This window comes from Cervus elaphus, chromosome X (genome assembly GCF_910594005.1).
Source record: "Cervus elaphus chromosome X, mCerEla1.1, whole genome shotgun sequence".
NCBI lineage: Eukaryota > Metazoa > Chordata > Mammalia > Artiodactyla > Cervidae > Cervus > Cervus elaphus.
Genome location: NC_057848.1, coordinates 44,102,003 through 44,126,683, shown reverse-complemented (window position 1 = coordinate 44,126,683; position 24,681 = coordinate 44,102,003). Strand labels below are relative to the sequence as shown.

The window sequence follows — 24,681 nt, the reverse complement described above, 5'->3', positions numbered from 1 at the left end:
GTTCAAATTTGCTTCTCTCTTTTTGTTTTTCCATATATTTTGTGGAAGTCCAGATTACACCAAGGTCTGTTCTGTTGTTTTCTTCCCCTAGGATCCTGTATTCACACTAGCAAATTTTTGGAAGCAAATAGCTCACTTTCTTTAGTGTGAAATTTTAGGCTTTAACCTTGGAATGGGTTGGGGAAGGGGGTGTAGGACTGATCACAAGGGGGCCCAACTGATCCTTCTTTCCTGAATGCAATTCTTTAATTGACAAGACAGCTTCCCCTCCTCTTTGCATTTATTTATTCTGAAATTTTATTTTCTCTGGATTTAATCCAGTAATTTTCCCTTGCAGGTTTTGAACTGGACTCCTCTTTTATCACTGTGATCATATTCAATTTCTATCCTCAAGGGATCTTCACAATTTCTGAACTGCTGAAGGTACAGTTTGCTTTAATTATACCAGTCTCAGTCCTTTTGCTATTCTGATGTTTTAAGAGATTTGGAGAAGAGAGGATGGAGACAAAGTTACAAGCACTTAGGCTGCCATCTTGATCTAATCTTAACAAAATCATTTTCTTCTGTCAATTTGACTGAGGCAATGATAGTGGCTCACTCTGAGAGACCAGAGGAAAAGGCCTCTTCCAGTTCTGGCTTCTGATTAGTCAAGACTTCTAATAAGGGTGCATTAAGATTAATCTAGTTTTCTGCAGGCCAGTGCTTCTGAGAGCACCAAGGTGACAAATAGCAGGCATGATCTCAGAAAAACTGTACACAAAAAAATGTGCCCCCTCTCGGTGAGCTGATTAGAAAAAGGCACTCCTTTGGGTTGTTCTAGTTTAGTTGATAAGTCATGTCTGACTCTTTGCAACCCCATGGACTATAGACTGCCAGGCTCCTCCTGGGATTTTCCAGGTAAGGATACTAGATTCGGTTGCCATTTCCTTCTTCAGGGAATCTTCCCAACCACAGGATGCAGAGGTAGAGGGGACAAAACCTTAAGGGTATGAGGTGTCTTTCACGGGTTTCAGAAATGTTCTGAAACTGACTAGTGATGGTTACATGTACCTGGAATTCGCTAAAAATCATTCAATTTTACAGCTTGAATGTGTAAATTGTATGGTATGTGCATGGGTGCTTAACTGCATCTGACTCTTTTGTGACCCCATAGGCTGTAGCCCACCAAGCTCCTCTGTCCATGAAATTCTCCAGGCAAGAATACTGGAGTGGGTTGCCAGTTCCTCCTTCCTCCAGGGGATCTTCCCACCCCAGGGATAGAAACCAGGTCTTTTCTGTCTCCTGCATCAGCAGGCGGTTCTTTATCATTAGCATCACCTGGGAAGCCCTTTAAACACAAAGGAAAGTTTAAAGAATTTCACAACGAACACCAATATACCCCCCAGGTAGATTGTACAATTAACATCCTATCATTATATCCCAATAGCTTTATTGTATTCTAGCAGTACTAGAAATAGAAACAGGAAAAAGAAGTATCCCATTTACAAAAGTGGAAAAGTTATGTGTGAAACATCAACTGGCAAGACAAATGAGGACTCCCCAAATTCAGCTGTCCCTAGACAAAGGATCAGAAAGGAGCAACCTAGCAAGACAGAACATTTTAGAAAACTGATGTATTCTAGCCAAATGCCACGGAAAAACTGCGCCCCACCCCTCAGCCATGCCACCCTGGGCAGACTGCCTCGAGGCTGCCATCTTATTTCTCCCACGCCGTTGCTCAGCAGAGACCACGTGAGGAGCCTGCCGCCCCTCCCTCTTCACTGGGATGGTGGGCAAGGAGACCCTGAGCAGAGTCAGAACTTTCCCACTCATTAGTGTTAGTTCAGGAAGTGCACCGGTCTTGAAACTGAACAACTTTGGTTGACCTGCCGATGTCCCATAGGTATTATTATAAAAGAGTGAATAAACTCAGACTTTGGGAAACAAACATGTCCATCGACAGTAGATCTTTTGAGGTGTTCTTTTTTTGGCGCTCACTAGGCTGCAAGAGGGGTTTCCCCTGAAGGGATTGGTCAGATTTGTTGTCAATTATCCTTGAAACCCAATAAGTCCACTGGAAATCCAACCTTGGTAGGCAGGACTTAACTCGACGGTTGGGCACTTGCCGCTTAGCGCGACCTCGTGAGCCCTGAGGTTTTGAGATCGAAGTAGATAGAACGACAAACAACCACCAACCCTATCATGCCTGTAGGACGGTGAGTGAAGTGGCTCCTTTGAGATTGGGTAACGCGGGGAGGGTTTCATGTCTGAACTTACTGACATGGACCTACTTTTTTGGCCAAGAGACCCTAAGTGGTGCCACATCTTTACTGAGGTTTTCAGTTATTCTATATGTTGTAGTTTCGTTCGTTATTCTCTAACATCTAGAAGAGGGAGATTAGAGTTACAGCTTTTATTAATGTGCGGGATGGAGAATTAAAGGCAAAGTATGTGGGAGAGTATCTGTCCGAAAACCGCCGTTGGGAAAGTGATGACGAGAGGAGGACCCTCAACCGCCATTGGTCGGTAGCACTGATGAGGTCACAATAGATGACCATTGGAGACCTGGCTCAAGTCACAAGTGAGCTCATATTTGGGAGAGCCCTCGAGATAGTCGCTGGACAGTTGGAGGGGAGCCTAGTTCTATGCATTCAAGCCAGCGGGGGCTCAAGCCATAGGAAAAAAAAATTTTTTTTTACCTTCCCGCTCTCTCTAAGCCATCATAATTTGAGGTAGGATTTGAAAGGCTACGTCAGACTTCCAGTTGAAGATGTTTGTCTGAACAAATGTGTTTTTTCTCCCCCGAACTAGCTTTCAATGAAAGAAGAGAAATAAGAACAGATCCATAGCCAAAGGGAATCACAAGGGAAAGGTATGATTAGCGGGCCGAAATTGTGAGGATTTTCTTGAAGATAGGAAACAAATATGGTAAAATTAGTTGGGAAACCAGAGTCATTGAATCCATAAGGCCATAGAGAAATGGGAGAGGGCAGCTGTAAAACCAAACTCTCTGTTCTTTAACCTAGATCCCAAATACAGACGATGTCACAATCACCTGGATCATTGGATGGAAGTGATGATGAAGCCATCCCAGAAGGCAGTAAAAGTGAGGCATTTACTGGTGAGTAAACTTGTAACACTTTAAGTCCAAATAATTGTTAAGAATATGTCTAGGGAGCTTGAGTCAATTACCAAGTTATTCCTGAGAAGATCAAGTATAATGAAACCTTTAATAAAAAAACTAATAGCAAGGTGGAAATCAGTTTACCCGAGAGGGATCAGGGGATAGTGATCAAGTGGGCATTTCTGCTTTTACTTTGTTGTGGTGGTTTTAGTGAGAATGAACTCATGTAATATTTTGACAAAAACTTTATAATAAAGGTTGATCATATTTAGTGTTGCTAATGGTGTACACAATCGGTGGTCATTCTGATGGTGGGTGTGTATCTGCAGCATTCCTTAACATTAATATATCTGTCTATCAAAATTTAAATATACCTTCTGCTTGACCCAATTCTATTTCTAATATATCCTCAGAAATACTTCTACAAAGGCACAAAGGTCTGTGTTACAAGATATTCATTGTTTGTAGTAGCAACAATTGGAAGTAGCCAAATGTTCCAAAATAGGGGAATGGTTACATAAAATGTGGCATGTTTTTATTATGAAAGAGTACGCAGCCCTTAAAAAGAATTAGACAGACCTTCATGTACTGTTATATTAGGCTTAAAAAGCAAATTGTAGAGCTATACATATAGTAATGACACCATTTAAAAAAAACACTAAAGCATTCTATTTGAATACATACATATATACACATAAATACTGAGGAAAGCTATACACGAAACTTAGTGAACAGACACTTCCACTTTTTATCCTATGTTCTTCTATACTTTTCATTTACAAAATGTTTGTGTGTCATTTGTATAAACAAACAAAACTGAAAGATAAGCATCAATAGAATAGAAATAGTTTATAGAACTTCCCAACCACTAATAGCTAAAAAAACAAAAAAGGAAATTCAGTCAGTCCAGCAAAAGTAAGGAAAAGGGGAAAAGAAACAATGAAGTGTGATAATTAGAATTTTTTTTCTTAAATGACAGGAATATGTACACCCATAAACAGTTGTGCCTTGGTGTCCACTGGGGATTGGTTCCACAATCCTGTCTCCACACCTGCCTCCCTCCCCACCCCTATTCCCCCATATGCCCCCACCTCCCCCCACCCACTACCTCTGGAATCCCCAGATGTTCAAGTCTCTTATTAAAATTGTGTAAGTCTCATGTAAAATGGTGTAGTACAGTCTGAACTCCACATATGCTAATGTGAACTGGCAGATACAGAGGGCTGAATGTACTACGCTGCCCGTAAAAATGGTAAGGTGAATTCTATGAGTACTGACACAGAAAAATGTCCATGTTATAATATTATGTGAAATAAACAGTCACAGAACAATTCACACAGTGCGATCTATTTTTTTTAAAGCAAAACTCTGTAAATAGCTAAATATATAGAGAAAGATATTTAATTAGAAAACCGTTAACTAAAGTTACCTTTGGGCATTGGAAGAAGCTGTCACCTTTTTTTGTAGTCAAAGATTGTTGAGACTTGGACATCTCTAATTTAGTACAACTGATCATAGTACTCTCTTCCCTGCTTGAAGCCCTTCAGTGGGCTACCCATGACCTAAATGGATTGAATCCAAACCCTGGAGCATGACGTTCAAAGTTCACCATGATCTGAACCCTACCTGATTGTCTTCATCTCCTACCATCTCATTGCATGCCAGTAGCACAGCATGTCATGCTTGCATTTGCTTAAATGTGCCATTCTTTTCCTCATACTTCCATGTCTTTGTACACATTGTTGCCTTTTTCAGTTAACCTGTACGTTTCTAGATGGCACCATCGTGATATGACAAATTAAGTGCAGATTTGTATAATAACAATTCCAAGTCCCCATTTTGTGGACTATGGAAAGTCTATTCTTCCACGAGGTTGGAGGGCAATTCCTCAAGCTCTGGAATAGTTTTGGGGAATCCTCAAGTAATGCATAAATATTCAAAAAATCAGTCCTAGTTGTCACTTGTCATCTCTGCCAGGTATTCATTCTCTAAACTGCTATGCTAGCGTTCAACTGATCACCGCTTGCTGTCTTTATACTTTTTAAAACTTTTTATTATATAATTTTAATATATACAAAATAATATATGTGACAAGTAATTTATGGAGTATAATAAAACAAACATCCAAGAACCCATCATCAGCTTAAGAACTAGAAGACTACCACTGCTTTTTTTTTTTTTAAACAGGACTTTTTTTAAAAATAAATATTTATTTTTGGCTGTGCTGGGTCTTTGTTGCTGAGTCTGGGTTTTCTCTAGTTGCGGAGAACTGGGGCTACTGTAGTTGAGGGGCATGGGCTCCTCACCACAGTGGCTTCTCTTGTTGCAGGGCACAGGCTCTAGGGCCCTCGGGTTTCAGTAGTTGTGGCTTGGGGACTCCAGACCAGGCTCAGTAATTGTGGAAATCTTAACCACTAGACAGCCTGGGAAGTTCCTACTAGAACATAACCAATGCTTTTGAATCTACCTAGATTCTCTGCCCCCTTGCTTCCCCTAAAGCAATCCCCTATCATGGATTTTGTGTTTATTATTTTCTTTCCATATTTTATTTTTATCACATTATATATCCATGAGTTTTCTTATTTTTGAGCTTTAGAAGAAGTATCATTGTATGTATTCATCTGTGATTTGCTTCTTTTCTTGTAACATTCCTGTGATTTATGGATGTAGCTACAATTTATTTTTTAACACTGTAGTATTTTCTTGTGTGAATATACCACGTTTAGTCATTCTGTTGAAGAATATTCTCTTGCCATTCTTTGAAATCTGTGTCACAGGTGATAGAGACTAGGAACAGAAAATCCTTAGCATGTTTTAAATCCTTTTGTCCTTTGTGCCACCACTAAACATTCTCCATATGCGTCTTTTTTTAGCACTTAGCATATTTAAGAGCAAGGATCAGCAATTTTTTTTTTCTGTAAAGGACTAGGTAGGAAATATTTTAGGCTCTGCGGGCCATATGGTCTGCTGCAGCTACTGAACTCTGTTGTTTTAGCATAAAAGCAGCCACAGAAAATATGTAGATGAATGAGTATGGCAGTGTTCCAATAAAACGTTCTTGATAGACAGGCAGCTGGCTGAGTTTGGTCCACTGGCCATCATTTCCCAAACCCTGCTCAAGTTCAGCTGAATTCCTGTAGCATTGTCCACTATCACGGTTATAACATGCATCTGTATCATCTCATTTCTTTTTCATTATCTTATTTCCCGTGCCTCATCACACCCTCATCCTGCCCTTTGTGATTCTGAGCTCCTGTAGCTAATGATGAGGCCAACTTTTAAGTCCAATTCCTAAATGAGTGTGACTCAAAGCAAGAATTATCATCAGTAGCCACAGCTGCAACAGCAAGTAGGGTACAGAAGTAAGGCCCAGTACTAAGAGGCCTAGGAATTGCTATACCAGATTTGAGGCTGGGATGCTGCCTTGATTTCTCTCCTGAGCATTCTGGGGTTTCCAGTTAGGACTAAAGCTGTTCCCTGAAAACTAGTTGCCTTGCAATTTCCTGAATATGCCTTATTCTCTCTCACCTTCAGGATTTAAAGTGAAAGTGAAAGTTGCTCAGTTGTGTTTGACTCTTTGCCATCCCATGGACTATATATGGAATTCTTCAGGCCAGAATACGGAAGTGGGTAGCCTTTCCCTTCTCCAGGGGATCTTCCCAACCCAGGGATCAAACCCAGGTCTCCCGCATTGCAGGCAGATTTTTTACTAGCTGAGCCATGAGGGAAGCCCAATGTGCTCCCTATTTTCCTTCTTTGTGCCCTCTGCTCATTCACACTCCCTTTGCCTGGCTAATTCCCACTTCCCTCTGAGATTTACTTTCTCTGAAAGCTACTCTTAACTCCCCAGCCCAACCCTTTCTCCACCCCACCACACCCTACCTTCCTAAGATGTGCAGAGGTCTCTCCTCTGTGTTCCTTTTCCAGTTCAGTCCCTCAGTCGTGTCCCAACTCTTTGCAACCGCATGGACTGCAGCACACCAGGCTTCTGTGTCCATCACCAACTCCCAGAGTTTACTCAAACTCATGTCCATCGAGTCGGTGATGCCATCCAACCATCTCATCCTCTGTCGTCCCCCTCTCCTCCTGCCTTCAATCTTTCCCAGCATCAGGGTCTCTTCCAGTGAGTCAATTCTTCACATCAGGTGGCCAAAGTATTGGAGCTTCAGCTTCTGCAGCAGCCCTTCCAATGAATAATCAGGATTGATTTCCTTTAGAGTGACTGCTTTGATCCCCTTGCTGTCCAAGGGACTCTGAAGAGTCTTCTCCAACACCACACTTCAAAAGCATCAATTCTTCTGTGCTCAGCTTCCTTTATTGTCCAACTCTCACTTCCACATGTGACTACTGGAAAAACCATAGCCTTGACTAGATGGACCTTTCTCAGCAAAGTAGTATCTCTGCTCTTTAATATGCTATCTAGGTTGGTCATAGCTTTTCTTCCAAGGAGCAAGTGTCTTTTCATTTTATGGCTGCAGTCACCATCTGCAGTGATTTTGGAGCCCAAGAAAATGAAGTATATCACTGTTTCCATTGTTGCCCCATTTATCTACCATGAAGTGATGGGACCAAATGCCATGATCTTTGTTTTTTGAATGTTGAATTTTAAGCCAGCTGTTTCACTGTCCTCTTTCACCTTCATCAAGAGGCCCTTTAGTCCCTCTTTGCTTTCTGCCATAGGGTGGTATCATCTGCATATCTGAGGTTATTGATATTTCTCGTGGCAGTCTTGATTCCAGTTTGTGCTTCATCCAGCCTGGCATTTTGCATGATGTACTCTGCATACAAGTTAAATAAGAAAGGTGATAATATACATCCTTGGTGTACTCCTTTCCTAATTTGGAACCAGTTCATTGTTCCATGTCCAATTCTAACTGTTGCTTCCTGACCTGCATACAGATTTCTCAAGAGGCAGGTAAGGTGGTCTGGTATTCCCCATCTCTTTAAGAATGTCCCACAGTTTGTTGTGATCCACGCAACCAAAGGCTTTAACATAGTCAATAAAGCAAAAGTAAATGTTTTTTCTGGAATTCTCTTGCTTTTTCTCTGATCCGGTGGATGTTGGCAATTTGATCTCTGGTTCCTCTGCCTTTTCTAAAACCAGCTTGAATTATCTGGAAGTTCTTGGTTCATGTATTGTTGAAGCCTAGCTTGGAGAATTCTGAGCAATACTCTGCTAGCGTGTTCGATGATGGCAGTTGTGCGGTAGTTTGAACATTCTTTGGCATTTCCTTTCTTTGGGATTGAAATGAAAACTGACCTTTTCCAGTCCTGTGGCCATTGCTGAGGTTTCCAAATTTGCTGGCATATTGAGTGCAGCACTTTAACAGCATCATCTTTTGCTCATCAATAGCTCAGCTGGAATTCCATCACCTCTACTAGCTTTGTTTGCAGTGATGCTTCCTAAGGACCACTTGACTTCACATTCCAGGATATCTGACTCTAGGTGAGTGATCACACCATCGTGGTTATCTGGGTCATGAAGATCTTTTTTGTACAGTTCTGTGTATTCTTGCCACCTCTTCTTAATATCTTCTGCTTCTGTTAGGTCCATACCATTTCTGTTCTTTATTGTGCCCATCTTTGTGTGAAATGTTCCCTTGGTATCTCTAATTTTCTTGAAGAGATCTCTAGTCTTTCCCATTCTATTGTTTTCCTCTATTTCTTTGCATTGATCACTTAGGAAGGCTTTCTTATCTCTCCTTGCTATTCTTTGGAACTCTGCATTCAGATGGATATATCTTTCCTTTTCTCCTTTGCCTTTTGCTTCTCTTTTTTTCTCAGCTATTTGTAAGGCCTCCTCAGACAACCATTTTGCCTTTCTTTTTCTTGGGGATGGTTTTGATCACCGCCTCCTGTACAGTGTCACAAACCTCTGTCCATATTTCTTCAAGCACTGTATCAGATCTAATCCCTTGAATCTATTTGTCACTTCCACTGTATAATTGTAAGGGACTGTGTTCCTATTACCAGCCTTTATCCACTCTGTCCTATAATTGTCTGCCTCACCCACTAGGCCAGTTGAGAACTGTTTGAGGGCAAGGGTTGTCTTTGTATACTCAGTGACTGGATCATAACTGGTCCTGAGACAAGGTTTGTTCAGTATTTGCCTGGATTTGACTAGGAGAAGGAGCTGGATTCAGTCTCCAGTGAAGATCACCGCTGGCTGAGGGTCCAGCCAGGGGATGGACCGACTTTCTAGAGCCAGATTGCCACTCTCTCCTTGAATGTGCATTGCTTGCTGCTGTGTTCTGTGTACTTGATGATAGCCTGCACTAAATCCAAGAAGCTTGCTCTCCTTTTGGGCACTGTGATTTGGCTCATCTCAATAAAAGAGTTGTTTCATTATTCCTCTTTTTTTTTTTTGTCCTGGTGAGTGGGGCTCTGGACATTTTTTCCTAACTTGTCTATACTTGAAACAATTTTATGGCATATCTCCTTACTAAATTATAAACTATGGGAAGTACTGTATTTGGAGTTAGAGAAAAGCTGGATTTGGTTAAGTCTGCTTTTTTGGGCTTCCCTGGTGGCTCAGATGGTAAAGAATCCACCTGCAGTACGGGAGACCCGGGTTGGATCCCTGGGTTGGGAAGATCTGCTGGAGAAGAGAATGGCTACCACTCCAGTATTCTTGCCTGCAGAATTCCATGGACAGGGGAACCTGGCAGGCTATAGTCTATGGGATCACAAAGAGTCCCACATGACTGAGAGACTTAAATGTCAGTATTCAAATGTTTGTGACTTTGGCAAGTCATTTTAACCTCCTTCCACAAGCCTGTTTCTCATCTGTAAAATTCGGATGGCACTTGACCTATCTCACAGTGTGGTTATGAGGATAAAATAAGATTGTGTGTGAAAGTGCTTTGGAAAACTGTAAAATCAACTGCAAATGGAATTTTGTATTAGTTCTGTATTCCCTTCTGAGATCTAGCACCATGCCTTGCCCAGAGTAGTTTGCTCAATACATTTTTGTTGAATGACCAAATGAATTGGCAAGAGAGATAATGCTATCTGTGGGAATAAAGGACATTTAATAGAATCAGGAAAAACAGATCATTTGGCAATAGAAACATCCATATGGTGAGTGATAATTCAGAAGTTGGGCATTTATGGATAGCTCCAAACCCACATTCCCAATGTCTGCGCTTTGTTTTGCTTATTTTAAAAAGATGAATTTTCTTTTAACATGATTTTGGCAGCTGAGATAAGCTGTTAATTTTGACTTGAAGCTAAATATGCAGTCCTTTCAAAGCAGGGTTGGCCCCAGGCAATACTGTGAGGTCAGCAAAATGTACTCTCAGAAATCTTTCCTCCCTTGATGGTAACTTTTCCTCCTACCAACACTGCAGGGCCTACACAGAGTTCTGTTTCCCTCCAAGCACTGAAGACTTTTGTATTATCCTTTGTTTCTAAGAAGCATTCACCTAAAAGGGTCAGGAACTAAGTCTCTCTGGTTAATTTGCATTTGAAAGAAGGATTCCTAGAGAAGGCGACTATTTTTATCAGAAGGAATGAATAAATAGTTGTGAAATTTCAGGCATTAAAAGAAATACTAAGGGTTATCAGCCTTATTCAGATCACCATGGTACTTCACCTACTGCTGTGGTCTCAATCCTGGAGTTATTTAGAATCACCCAGAGAACCTCTTTAAAATACTGATAATTGAGATTTAATTCCATTGGACTAGGTTCAGGCAGTCCAGTTGCTCAGTTGTGTCCGACTCTTTGCGACCTCATGGACTGCAGCACACCAGGCCTCCCTGTCCATCACCAACTCCTGGAACTTGCTCAAACTCATGTCCATCAAGTCAGCAATGCCAGCCAACCATCTCATTGTCTGTGGTCCCCTTCTCCTGCCTTCAATCTTTCCCAGCTTCAGGGTCTTTTCCAGTGAGTCAGTTCTTCGCATCAGGTGGGCAAAGTATTGGAGCTTCAGCTTCTGCAGCAGTCCTTCCAATGAATATTCAGGATTGATTTCCTTTAGGATTGACTGGTTTGATCTCCTTGCAGTCCAAGGGACTCTCAAGAGTCTTTTCCAACACCACAGTTCAAAAGCATCAATTCTTCTGCACTCAGCTTTCTTTATAGTCCAACTCACATCCAAACATGAAAAGTGAAAGTGAAAGTCACTCAGTCGTGTCCGACTCTTTGCAACCCCATGGACTACACAGTCCATGGAATTCTCCAGGTCAGAATACTGGACTGGGTAGCCTTTCCTTTCTCCAGGGGATCTTCCCAACTCAGGTCTCCCGCATTGCAGGCAGGTTCTTTACCAGCTGAGCCACCACATGACTACTGGAAAAATCTTAGCTTTGACTAGACGGACCTTTGTCGGCAAAGGATTGTCTCTGCTTTTTTTTTTTTTTTTCTCTGCTTTTTAATATGCTATCTAGGTTGGTCATAGCTTTTCTTTCAAGGAGCAAGCGTCTTTTCATTTCATGGCTGCAGTCACCATCTGCAGTGATTTTGGAGCCCAAGAAAATAAAGTATGTCACTATTTCCATTTTTATCCCATCTATTTGCCATGAAGTGATGGGATCGGATGCCATGATCTTCATTTTTTGAATGTTGAATTTTAAGCCAGCTGTTTCACTCTCCTCTTTCACTTTCATCAAGAGGCCCTTTAGTCCTTCTTCACTTTCTGCCATAAGGGTGCTGTCATCTACATATCTGAGGTTGTTGATGTTTCTCCTGGTAGTCTTGATTCCAGCTTGTGCTTCATCCAGCCTGGCATTTCACATGATGTACACTGCATATAATTTAAATAAGCAAGGTGACAATATACAGCCTCAGTGTACTCCTTTCCCAATTTGGAACCAGTCTGTTGTTCCATGTCCAGTTCTAACTGTTGCTTCTTGACCTCATACAGATTTCTCAGGTGGCAGGTCAGGTGGTCTGGTATGCCCATCTCTTTAAGAATTTTCCACAGTTTAAAAAAAAAAAAGAAGAATTTTCCACAGTTTATTGTGATCCACACAGTCAAAGGCTTTAACATAGTCAATAAAACAGAAGTACATGTTTTTCTGGAATTCTCTTGCTTTTTCAATGATCCAGTAGATGTTGGCAATTTGATCTCTGGTTCCTCTGCCATTTCTAAATCCAGCTTGAACATCTGAAAGTTCTTGGTTCACATATTGTTAAAGCCTAGCTTGGAGAATTTTGAGCATTACTTTGCCAGCATGTGAGATAAGTGTAATTGCACAGTAGTTTGAATATTCTTTGGCATTGCCTTTCTTTGGGATTTGAATGAAAACTGACCTTTTCCAGTCCTGTGGCCACTGCTGAGGTTTCCAAATTTGCTGGCATATTGAGTACAGCACTATAACAGCATCATCTTTTAGGATTTTCAATAGCTCAGCTGGAGTTGCATCAACTCCACTAACTTTGTTCATAGTGATGCTTCCTAAGGACTACGTTCAGACCTGGGCATGGGTGTTTTTTGGGAACCTGATTTAAACCTAAATTGGCCCTGCTCTTGAGAGAAGGAAAAGCTGAATGCCATTGTAAGATTAAACCTTAAAGTAGGATGGAGGTAGAAAGACTCAACTCCATAATAAGCAAGTGCTTGGCAGCACCAAAGGAAGAAGTAGTCTGAGACTGATTTGTCCCCCACTCCCAAACCCCCAGAGGAAAACTGCCTGGCCCTATTAGTCCTTAAATCTACTTTCCAGATGGTTCACAGGTAGGACAGTACATAAAATTTCTGAAACAAGGGGATAAATTTACTCCAAGTCAGTAAATCTTCAGTTGATGAGATAACTTTAGAAATGATATAACACAGAAATGATCTTGTTTATTTTCATTTATTTATTTTTTGATCTTGTTTTAAAACATGAGATCTGTGTCATTTATTTACATTTTACTGAACATCATAGATTCAGCATTTGTAATTAAGTTCCTTGCTTTATAAAGCAGTTCCAGGATGGGCAAAGGGTGAATACACAATGTATAGTTGGAGCATCATTGCTTAAGCTTTGGCCTCCTCAGTCATCCCCCAGCAGTCCCTTGCTGCTGATAGCATAAGAAAGCCCTTATTATGATAAAATTTTTACTATGTCACCACTGCTTGGTTTGACGCATCTGTATTTCTCTCCTTCAAAGACGGTCCTTCAGAAAAATGGATAGAGAACATGCACCACCTTTTCCCCAGAAGTTGTCTTTTCTGGACAGATTCTTAAAAAAGGCTTGCTGCAGAAACATATTTCTGGGCAAGCACTGTCTGCTGTTTTTAAGGAAAATCCCACCCATGAATAACAAGGCTTCAAAGAGTAACTATTCACTGACAAGCCCCTCCTCAGAGATGTCTAGAGAAGAACCCAAACCAAGCACCCCGGGGAATCCCCGTGATCAAAAAAGGAAAACTGCTTACACTCTGCCTATTTAGAGAGATGCCTACAGAGAAAGAGGGATGGACAGTAGATAGTCCTGTCTTTATTTGTATCTCTTCCTTTATGCATATATTTACCTTTATAAATAGCTACAGATTTATTTATTTACTTGATTAAAAGAAGGCCAGTAATACTTCATCTGGGGGTATTAAGTTTAACTAATGTTTCTAAGGTATGAGTTGAACTTACAAGATGAAAGATTCTGTGTATGGAATATGTGTACAGTTCCCAATTGGGTTTAATCTGATAATGCCATAAATGTATGGTGTCTACATTGCACAGTTTTATTATTGTGGTTTCATTGAGTTAACCATGAAAAATGTATTTTACTGTTGAGAATGTCTTTAGTATTTGTTGACAAACATTTCAGTAGACACCCAGGTGGCCCTAGAGGTAAAGAATCCACCTGCCAGTGCAGGCGACACAGGAGACCTGGGTTTGAGTCCTGGGTTGGGAAGATCCCCTGGAGGAGGAAATGGCAACCCACTCCAGTATTCTTGCCTGGGAAGTCCCATGGACAGAGGAGCCTGGTGGGCTATAGTCCATTGGAGTCACAAAGAGTTGGACACGACTAAACATGCACACATGATTGTATGTTTTGGTTAGCCCCAATTAGTTGATTCTTGACGTCAAAGATGTTTTACAAAGCAACGTGGGTTTTTCTTCCTTTTAAATTGGTCCAAAGTTCCAAAAAGACACAAAGTTCTAGTCTTCATACATTACACAGTAATATCTAAGTTGGTTTGTGCCACAAAACGTAAATGTTAAATTTTTTTAATTACATAAATTACATATTCATACTAAGATGTGCTAAATATGTAAGAATCGACCTGGACAAAATAAGTTAAGGTTGTAAAATGTCAAAAGGAAGATTTTTATTAATCAAAAAGAAAAAATATTTTCCTCTAAATCTCACTTAAGGATATTTCGCGCAAAACTTAACCTAGTAGGTTAGCTACTGGGTCATTCAAAGTGAGCCTAGAGCTCAGGAGCCAAGGATCTGTGCTTTTAGAGCTAACATGTAACACGGAAGACTGAAGGGCTTAGATAACCACGTCAGATTGGGAGCTATTATTACAACCACATAGTTGAATATTAACAGGATTCGGCTATCCTGTATATTAGCACAAAAGTTTATCTTTGGCACTAAGATTTGTAATTTTTTAAATAGCTAGCACTTCCCTATATTCCTTCTAAGGTATATAATTACATGAATTAGAACATAGCCTACTTTTTTTTTTTTTGGTCTTAAAAGGTCCCTGGTTAAACTGCAAATCCTCCTAGAAAGGATACCACTTTGGGCTATTATCAGTTGGCCCATCCATATAACCTTCTAAGGAATATAACTACATAAATGAGAATGACCTTTACCATTAAGTCCTGAAAATTGGCCAGTTAATCTTCCCTTACGAAGACATGGTGTTATTTTATTCTCATTCAATGAAATATTCAACTCAGTAAGTATTTACTCTGCATTTACAGTTGTTCAGCACTGTGTGAAATGTGAGACACAATAAGGGAGGGTTTAATATTTTGGGACACCTTCCCTGGCCTTAAGAGCTTACATGTCTCATATTGGGCAGGAAGAACAACATGGCACATTCAAAACAAATAGGAGCCCATCTTTCCCCTTTGAGGCCTCTTATCTCTCTTCTCTGTGGCCCTGGGCCCTAAGTTCCATTAGAGCCTGGCTTTCAGCCTGTTGTCATCAAACCGCACAAAGCTGGATAGTGGCCCAAGGTGGTACCTCTTCTAGGAGGATTTGCTTTTTAATGAAGGACTTTTAAGGGAATAAAAAATAAAAAGTGGAACCGTGTAAACAAAATTAGAAAACTGATTTATTCTTAGGATTCTGATTTGTCTATCTCAAACTATACAATACAAACTGCTTTTATTCCCTCACAATCCCCTTACTACCCTGCTTTTAAAAGCCCAGTTTGGTCTCCATACTGTCTACTTTGGCCGACAGGGTAGACTCCAAAATTTTTTACTTCACCTGCCAGGCATCCTTGAGCCTCATCTTTCTTACTTCCAACCAGACATACTACTTTTCAGCCTCACTGCATTTTTCATATTTCCATAAACAGGCCTGGTCCTTTCCCAACTCCCTGCTTTGCCCCTGTTTCCACTGCTCAGGGTGCCTTTCAGTCCTCTCCCCTGTCTTTTTGGCAACTCCCTCTTGGAGACCCAGCATCAACCTCAATTCTTCCATGAAGCTCAAAAACTATTTCAGACTTCTCTCAAATGTCTTTCACCTGTTCCCACAGCACTTTGTACATTATAATACTGTTACAGAAACTAATTTTTAAACTCTTCTCCCACTGCTTCTCAATGACAGGACCTGGTATTGTGTCTGGCATACAGTGTTTCAGTGCATGCTCCTTGAATGTTTCTGCAGTTAGGAAGAGCAACAGGTTGTCAAATTTAGTTTTCTTTGCCAGATTCTCCTACCTCCCCTCCTCCAATACCCTCGGGTTAAATAAAAACTCCCAACAGGGGATTTACATGGCTTATTGTTGTTAATGTAACCAAATTTAAAGGTTTGTTTTTAGGATTAATGTTTTACAATTTGGGCTTGTGTACTATATTGGTAGAAAACATTGACTTTTACCGATATTGTTCTCTTAAAATGTCTGGAGAAATAACATGAACCAGGATTTCGTAAAAAGAAGTGGTTTTGTTTAGTCTGTAAATTACCGGGTTAACGGCTGATGGGAGCTGGAGCTGGGATTGGCCCTAGGAATTGTGCTAGAGGGACGTGTTAGTTACCTTCCCGTTCCTTGATCTTAGAATGTATTACCCTTTTAACTCTAGCCAGCCATCTTAGAGAATGCTCCCGGTAGGAAGGTAACAGGATTTGCATCTCTGTTACTGAGAAAAGTATCAAAACTCAGTATTGAGTCAGCGGCGTCCTTGACATGAAAGAGAAACAATGTATATAGCTCAACTGAATGAAAAACTCATTTATCTTCTTTGTATCTAAGCTCTTTTTCTTTTCCTTTCCTGTCTTATCATGACATCCTCCCTAGCATCAGGCATAATGGCATGACTGTTTCCCTTCATTTCAAGTTACTCCTCTCGCCTTGCAACCCCTCCTTATTCCTTTATCTCTTTCAAAGTTTCTATTCTCCGTTCCTTTCCTTTTACTCCCTCCCTCCCTCTTATTTTCCCAGCTAGCTCACCCCGCCCCTCACCGTCACCACCTTCCCTCCCCTGCAGACTCCTTCCCGCTCCTTCTCCCGCCACCACCCCTCCCTGCCCGCCTCGCCTTCAGGAAGCTCCAATCCGGAGCTCCGAAGGTGTCTCGAAGGCCCGCCCCCTCCTTCCTTTCCCCTTCTCGGCCCCCCCTTCTCCCTACCCCCCCCCAGTCCTGCAGACCTGGGGGCTTCGGGATCTGGGCGCTATGAAAAGTGTCTGCCCAGTCACTTCCGGTAAGGGCGTTGCGGCGCGAAGCTTCCCGCGGGACCTTTTAGGAGAGGGTGGGAGTTACCGGTGGGCCGGGGGAGGAGAGTGCCGCCTAGGAAGGGGAGCTGGAGAGGGAGGGGTAGGGAGAGCGAGCGCGAGGGCAGGAGCGCGAGCGTCTCCGGCGCCTCAGCGGCCCCTTTCCCACCGCCTCCCCCCGCGCCAGCTCCCCCGCCCCCCGGGCGCCTGCAGTGTTTCTCTCCACCCCCCTTTCGCAGACTGACGCCGCGCCTCCCTCGGTGCCGCGTGACCGGAAGTGGCGCCATCTTTAGCCTCCTGTGCTATTGACAATAACAAGCTCCGGTTCTCTCCCCCTCCCCCCTCCCCCCAAGCACTGCATCTCCCCTCCCAGAGAGAGGGAGAAAAGGAGGAGGAGCTGCAGCCTCACAGACTTACTGAGTCGCTCCTGCAGAAAGGGGGGAGAGAGACTGAAAAGCAGGGGAGGGGGACGGCACGGCCGTTTACCTGTCTGCCTCCTCATTCGCTCTCCCCCCTTGTTCTGCCTACTCCTGGTGTCAGCCTATCCTCCTTCCCAAACCCTCCCATTCCCCGGGTGGAGCCCCCCCTTCACTTTCCTTCTCGTCCTCTGTGTTTCTCCTCTCTTTATTCCCTTCCCCCTCTAGCATTGCCACCTTCTCTCCTACACGCACGCAGGCATATAAACGTAGGTTTTTGATGCTCGTCTGCCTGTTGACCCCGCTATTTTCATGTTTCCAACAGGTTTTTCTTCCCCCAATCCCTCAGCTGCTGCTGCTGCTCAGGAGGTCAGATCAGCCACTGATGGTAATACCAGCACCACTCCGCCCACCTCTGCCAAGAAGAGAAAGTTAAACAGCAGCAGCAGCAGTAGCGGCAGTAACAGTAGTAACGAGAGAGAAGACTTTGATTCCACCTCTTCCTCCTCTTCCACTCCTCCTTTACAACCCAGGGATTCGGCATCCCCTTCAACCTCGTCCTTCTCGTGCCTGGGGGTCCCAGTGACTGCTCCCAGCCACGTACCGATACAGAAGAAGCTACGTTTTGAAGATAACCTGGAGTTTGTAGGGTTTGATGCGAAGATGGCTGAGGAATCCTCCTCGTCCTCGTCCTCATCTTCACCAACTGCTGCAACATCTCAGCAGCAGCAACTTAAAAATAAGAGTATATTAATCTCTACTGTGGCTTCGGTGCATCACGCAAACGGCCTGGCCAAATCTTCCACCACCGTGTCTAGCTTTGCTAACAGCAAGCCTGGCTCTGCTAAGAAGTTAGTGATCAAGAACTTTAAAGGTAACCAGGGCCAAAATCCATGATCACGTACTCAGGATTTGACACTTGAGTGGTCACGTGCTCTATTTATGCTAATATGTTAAACAGTATAGAGGTGGCCTAATGTTTTATGCATAATCAATGAGGAGGAGGGAGGTCCTTTTTGGGTGGAGGGTTCATTTTCCGGGGGTGGTTAGTATCCTGCTGAAGCATACACCAGGTATTTCTGTGCAGTATTTTGAGGTCTGTCTCAGCCTATTGTATCTGATCTGTTATTCTTCATAACACTGGCAACCGATATGATTGATCCGGATTTTACAGGTGAGAAATTTGTACTCTAAAAATGTTTATTTATTTCAGGTGCATAGTGAACCTTGGCACTGCTGGGATTTTTATTTTTATGCTTCAGTAGGCCATATTATCTAGTCCCTAGAAATTCAGGTAGCAATAGTGATCTTCTCATGTTCCAAGAAGACTTTTGTGTAGATTTATAATGTTGAATACTACATTCTTGGAACTCATGGAAGCAGTAGTTGGAGAAAAGTATTTATGATCTCTGCATTTCTTTCCAAAGGTAGGGTTTGGAAGTGAAAAATACCGTGTATACACAGAAGTAGTAACTCTAGTAGTAGCTCATCTATTTTTTTTTATCATATCACTGAAATGGGTTTTAAAGTACTGACCTGCAGCTTTTAGGAGAATTTGTTCAAGTTTTTGAGGTATGTGATTGAGAGTATTATGAATGCATTGATGCAAATATAAAAGCAATTTTGCATAATGTAATTGAGCTACTTTTTAATCTATTGAGTGTGTTTAGGTTTCTCTGCCTGACTTTTTCAACACCCTAACTGGCAACTAATGCTAAAATGTTTATTAAGTGGAGAAGTGAAATGAATGAACTAAAGTAATATTGACCAGATCAGTGCCTTGTGGCTAAATATTAGGATTGAGAAAATTAGATTCCCCATGATTGTATTTTCACCATTAGTGTAGAAATCAGGAATATGCTCTATTTTGTCTCAAGCAGAGGGTTATAGTGTTGTTTGTTTTTAACCTTTTCTTTTTCCTGTCACTCCACTCCCACCTCCAGGCTCTGAAGTGTTGTAATCTTTCTGATTTAATAGTAGACCTGTCTGAGTAAATATGAATTGTAATTGACTAGTTTGTTCACTGTTTTACTTTAAATATATCAATTTAATAGCCAAGGATTTTTAAAGATATGAGCTATGACCCTAATTGCATTTGTATACTGGTTTCAGAGATTTTGTTTGGGTTTTTGTTTCTCCCCCTCCTAAAATAGAAACACATTATTAAGGTATCTGGATGTTCTAATAAAAAAGAATTGCTGGTCAAGGAAGTTTAAATTAAAGCCTGGATTAAGATGTTCCTGTTTATTCTGAAAGTGCTACATAGGTTCTGGAGTTATTAGAATGTTTTGATTTCTTTATATTTCATTCTGCTCATAAATGTAGTTTAAATTAAAACATGAATTAGGATGTTTCTCTCCATTTCTGTAGATGGTACATAAATATGGGAGTCAGACAGACCTGAATTAGAATCCCAGTTTTGCCATTGACCATCTGTGGTGACCTTGGGCAAACTTTAGTAAATGAGTCTTCCAGCCTCAGTTTCCTTAGTTGCAAAATAAGGATAATAATACCATCCTTAGGACATTATTAGGAAGATTAAGATGTTTATAAAGTACTTTGTACATAGCAGGCACATAGTATTTTAAATCTCAGATACAAAATTCATGTTGACTTAGGTTTTACACATGTTGGAATAGGCTCAGGATTAGTTTTTATCTGTCATTTTCAGATTTTTGTCTTTTGAAGCAATTCAAACAATAGAAAAAAACTCTCACCTTCCGTTTTAATAGGTGAGATAAAATGACTTGCACAGTGTTCTGGCATTTGAAATTTTATTACGAAGCCTAAATATAATGGTTAATAATTAGGTATGATAATTATAAACATCACAATTTACCCTTGAAGAGCAATAATACTAGTAGTTTATGGATCCTTTTGTTAGTATATCTTGCATGTTATTCTGATTATCAAACCTTTTATTATATCATCTAGATAAGCCTAAATTACCAGAAAACTACACAGATGAAACATGGCAGAAACTGAAAGAAGCAGTGGAAGCTATCCAGAATAGTACTTCAATTAAGTACAATTTAGAAGAACTCTATCAGGTATGTATAGGTGTGGATAACCAGATTTGGTAAGCATAAATTGAGATGCAGTGCATATGGAGTTTACTTTCTGAAATGGGTGCTTATGTAGATTTTTGGTTCCCTTCTAGTTCCAATTTCTTGATTAATGCATGCACTGTTTTATAAACAGACCATATATTCTGACATCAACTATGGCTACAGTCTTATTGGTATAAATTGGGCTTCTTGGACCCTTCTAATTAGGATTTACAGTTTGGAGTACCTTGGTATAGTAAGTTTTACCTGTAATAGAAACCTATAGCTTGGATCCCAAAGATAATTTCTGGTGACATTTTCTATTGTGATACTTCTTGCTAAGTGGTATTACCTATAGGAAAGGCCTCAAGAAATGCTGTATACTTTATTCTACCTCTTTCCTCTTGGCATGCTCTTGTCGTTTATTTCTCTTCTTCTTTATGTTTGTCGTATCTCTTGACCTACAAGACACACCTTAGCCCCCAAAACAAGCAGCAGGTTGTTCATCAACTTGGTCTGAGGTTCAGATTTGTTTCTTTTGCTTAACAAATTGATCTGTCCTTGAAATGTTTAACTTAAAAATACAGTTACAGATTTAGACTTCTTGTTACCAAGATACTTTGCCCTACTGTATTTTTGCCACAACCAATTCAAGAAGTTACTTTCCATTATAGTGTTAGCAGTTTCATATTTTAAAAAAGTGCTGCAATGGCTTGAGTTTTTGTATTAATGAGTACCTTGTAAGAAATTATGTTGGTTCAGTTTATCAAAATTTGTATTTTTCATCTATTCATTTTAGTTGTGGAAGTAGTATGGTGATGGACAAATAGTGGATCAGGAGTCAAGACAAAGGGATCTAGTTTTGGCTATATTAGCCTGTGATCTTGGGCAAGGTATTAAACCTCTCTCAGCTTCTGTTTCCTCCTCTGTAAACAGGGGGAAGAACTGCTGTATCTATTTCACCAAGTTGCCTATAAGACTCAAATAAGATGTTTGTGAAAAATACCGTGAAGCACTATGATAGAAATATAAGTTGATGTTATCACTAGTTCTTTCATAAGCCACAGTATGATTTTTTTACTTAAGAGTGTGTCAATTGAGATCACCAGTTTCTGTTTCTATTTAAATAAAATGTATCAGCACATGCCAAACTCTCAGAATGGTGCCCACTGCATAGTAATCATGCTGTGTGGTATACACACGTGTCAGGTAATAGTAGTAGTGCTAAGGTATTACTAAGGCGAAGCCCACCTCCTTTGGCTGTGTTGGTACGTTACACATGTGGGTCCTGAGTTGTACAATAATAAATGTAGAATTGCAGTTAGACTTGAAGTGGTTATGTGGTCCAGTGTTTTTTCTTCATGCAGTGTCTGTGATAGCCTACAAAGTAGGGTTATCTCATTTAAGCATTATAGAAATGCTTTGTGAACTAGATAAGGTAGTAGTAGTTATCCCCATTCTATGACGAAATGAAGTCTCAAAGGGACTCTGCACTGGAGAGCATATTGGCAGAGCAGGGGACTTAAACTGAGATACCCAAATTTTTAGTCCAGTGCACGCACTCCACGTGCCTCTGTAGTGCAGTGTTTGAAGCAAATAGTCTTACTTTAGGGGAAAGAAAGCCTGTCATCAGAGAAGGTAATTTTTGTTCATACATGCATGTATATGGTGTTTCTTTGGAGATGCTGGCATACAGCTTTAATTTCAGTAATGTGTTATGTATTTCATGTTTATAACATTTAGTTTCTAGTTTTTAATTTTATTTTTTAATTGGTGGAAAATTGCTTTACAGGGTCGTGTTGGTTTCTGCTGTACAACACAAATCAGTCATAATTATATATCCATATATATATATATATATTCCTCTCCCTCTCGAGTGTCCCTCCCCTCCCCTCATCCCACCCCTCTGGGTCATCACAAAAGGCCAGACAGGGCTCCCTGTGTTATATAGCAACTTCCCACTATCTTATCTATTTTACGCATGATACTGTAGTCAATGCTACTTTCTCAATTCATCTCACCCTCACCGTCCCCTACTGTGTCTATAAGTCCATTCTCTACTAGGCTCATCCACTACCGTTTTTCTAGGTTCTGTATAAGTGCCTTAATATACGATACTTGTTTTTATCTTTGTGATGATTATAGTTGTTAATGAACTCTATTTGCTGTACTTTGAATATTTTTCTGGGGCATGTGGGTTAAAAACTATCTTTCCTGATAAATTTTTTTTTTTTTTTTGGCCATGCAGTGTGGTTTTTGGGATCTTAGTTTCCTGACTAGGGATTGAACCCGCACCCCCTACAGTGGAAGCACGGAGTCTTAACCCCTGGACTGCCAAGGACGTCCCTTTTCCTGATACATTGTTTCTGTTAAATCTCTTTATGTTTCAGTAGCTCATAGCTCACATTTTTGTGTGTTTTTCCTTTCTTATGCTTCAGAATTTCTACCTGGTGTTGTTCAGTTGCATTTCTTTAGCCTAAAATCAGTTATAACTTTTTACTGTTAGCATTTTTATAATACTTTACTACTTCTGCTATAATAAATTTAAAAGCATTTGTTTCTAGCTCTTTTGTTGTTTTTTACCTTAATTTTGTAAATGCTCCTTTGGATTGTTCTCAGAAGGATTATATTGAGATGTTCAAGTTCAAAAAAGAGGATAAAAAAGTTAAATTGTTTCATACCATCTGGATTTCAGGTGCTTGTTGCATTTTTGAGTGGTTGTTTCATTTTTGAGTGGTTGAAATGTAATTTAAAAGTACTCTCCTAAAATTGAAACAATATAGAAATATGTAGCATACCAAACAAAAGTTCTCCAAACTCCTCATTCCCCACCTCTCTCTCTATCCTTGATGTAAATACTTATTTGGCATATGTCTATGCAGAACTTTTTTCTATGAATGAAAAACCATTTTGCTTTAAAGCTTCAGCATGGAAGTCTTCCCTAGTGTAGATTGCATATACTTCCTCTTAAGTTTTTAATTTCTAGAAAAGAACTTGCTGTTCTGAGTATATTTGCAATAAGTAAATGTCATCTTTTAAAAGTGATTCAAAGTGAGACTTATCTTTCCTCCACAACCTTGAAATCCTATAAGAGTGAGGCAGTGGTTCATGTTTTGGTTTGGATATTTTTGTTTGTCTGTTTGTTTTTTAATATTTATTTATTCTTCATTGTGGCATGTGAACTCTTAGTTGCAGCATATGAGATATAATTCCCTGACCAGGGATTAAATTTGGACCCTCTGCATTGGAAACACGGAGTCTTAGCCACTGGACCACCTGGGAAGTCTCTGCTAGTTTAATTTTGATTGACAACAGATAGGAGTATGGTTAAATGCACTGACTTTTGAGTTGATCAGCCTGCCTTAGATTAGAGATCTGCAACTCATGATAACTTTGGGTCTGTTACTTCTCTAAGCCTTGGTTTTCTCATTTGCAAAACAGGGAGACTAACACTACCTGTATGGCGTGGTTATAAATAAATACTGCGAAAAAGTACTTAACTACACAGCCTGCTATATGTCTGTCATCGATGATGATAATGATAATAAGTAGTATTTGAGTTTTTAAAAAAAGATATCTTTATTTTGAGATTACATTTTATTATACAGCTCTAAAGCCACACATATTTTTAAATTCTAAATCCACACTAGGCCAGAACAGCTGGCTCGTAAATAGATTACATTCCAAAGGTGCATCAGATCCATGGCTGATTCATGTCAATGTATGACAGAAACCACTACAATATTGTAAAGTAGTTAGCCTCCAACTAATAAAAAAAAAGAAAAGAAACCATCATTAGCCAAACTGAAAAATAATAGAAAAAGAGAACTATCTGGGAACAGTGTCCCTCTGCACTTCTCAAGAATGTGTCTTGTTTTTACATGTGGTATCTTAATAGTTGAAATCTTGGTTTTAGTGTGTGACTTTTACTAAGTAATATTTTAAGTAATGGGATTATTTTCCTCATGTTCTCAGCCTTGTGTGAGTAGCTGTGTAGTGTTGTTGGTGGTTTTTTTTATAATTTTATTTATTTATTTTTGGCTGTGCTGGGTCTTCATTGCAGTGCAGAAGTTTCTCTTGTGGCGAGCGGGGGCTTCTCTAGTTGGAATGCTCAGGCTTCTCACTAAGGTGGCTTCTCTTGTGGAGGACATGCTCAAAAGTTGTGGTGCATGGGCTTAGTTGCTCCATGGCATGTGGAATATTCCTGAATCAGGGATGGAAGCTGTGTCTCCTGCATTGGCAGGCAGATTCTTTACCACTGAGCCACCAGGGCAGCCCCTGTGTAGT

At 40.5% G+C, this 24,681-nt stretch overlaps 1 protein-coding gene across 4 annotated transcripts in view; it reads left to right on the top strand.

The window, feature by feature from the left end:
* Positions 1-2,166: 2,166 nt before the first annotated feature.
* The window catches only part of CUL4B (cullin 4B), a 46,749-nt gene continuing 24,234 nt past the window's right edge, over positions 2,167-24,681 (top strand). For 2 of the 4 annotated variants that reach the window (XM_043896164.1, XM_043896163.1), the window contains exons 1-4: positions 2,167-2,195; positions 3,006-3,100; positions 17,673-18,221; positions 20,282-20,397. In XM_043896164.1, coding sequence (XP_043752099.1) covers positions 2,182-2,195; positions 3,006-3,100; positions 17,673-18,221; positions 20,282-20,397 — 774 coding nt within the window. In that variant the 5' untranslated portion in view covers positions 2,167-2,181. Of the gene's footprint in view, positions 2,196-3,005; positions 3,101-16,741; positions 16,922-17,672; positions 18,222-20,281; positions 20,398-24,681 lie in introns of those variants that run through there. The other 2 variants (XM_043896165.1, XM_043896166.1) reach the window with 2 other exon arrangements.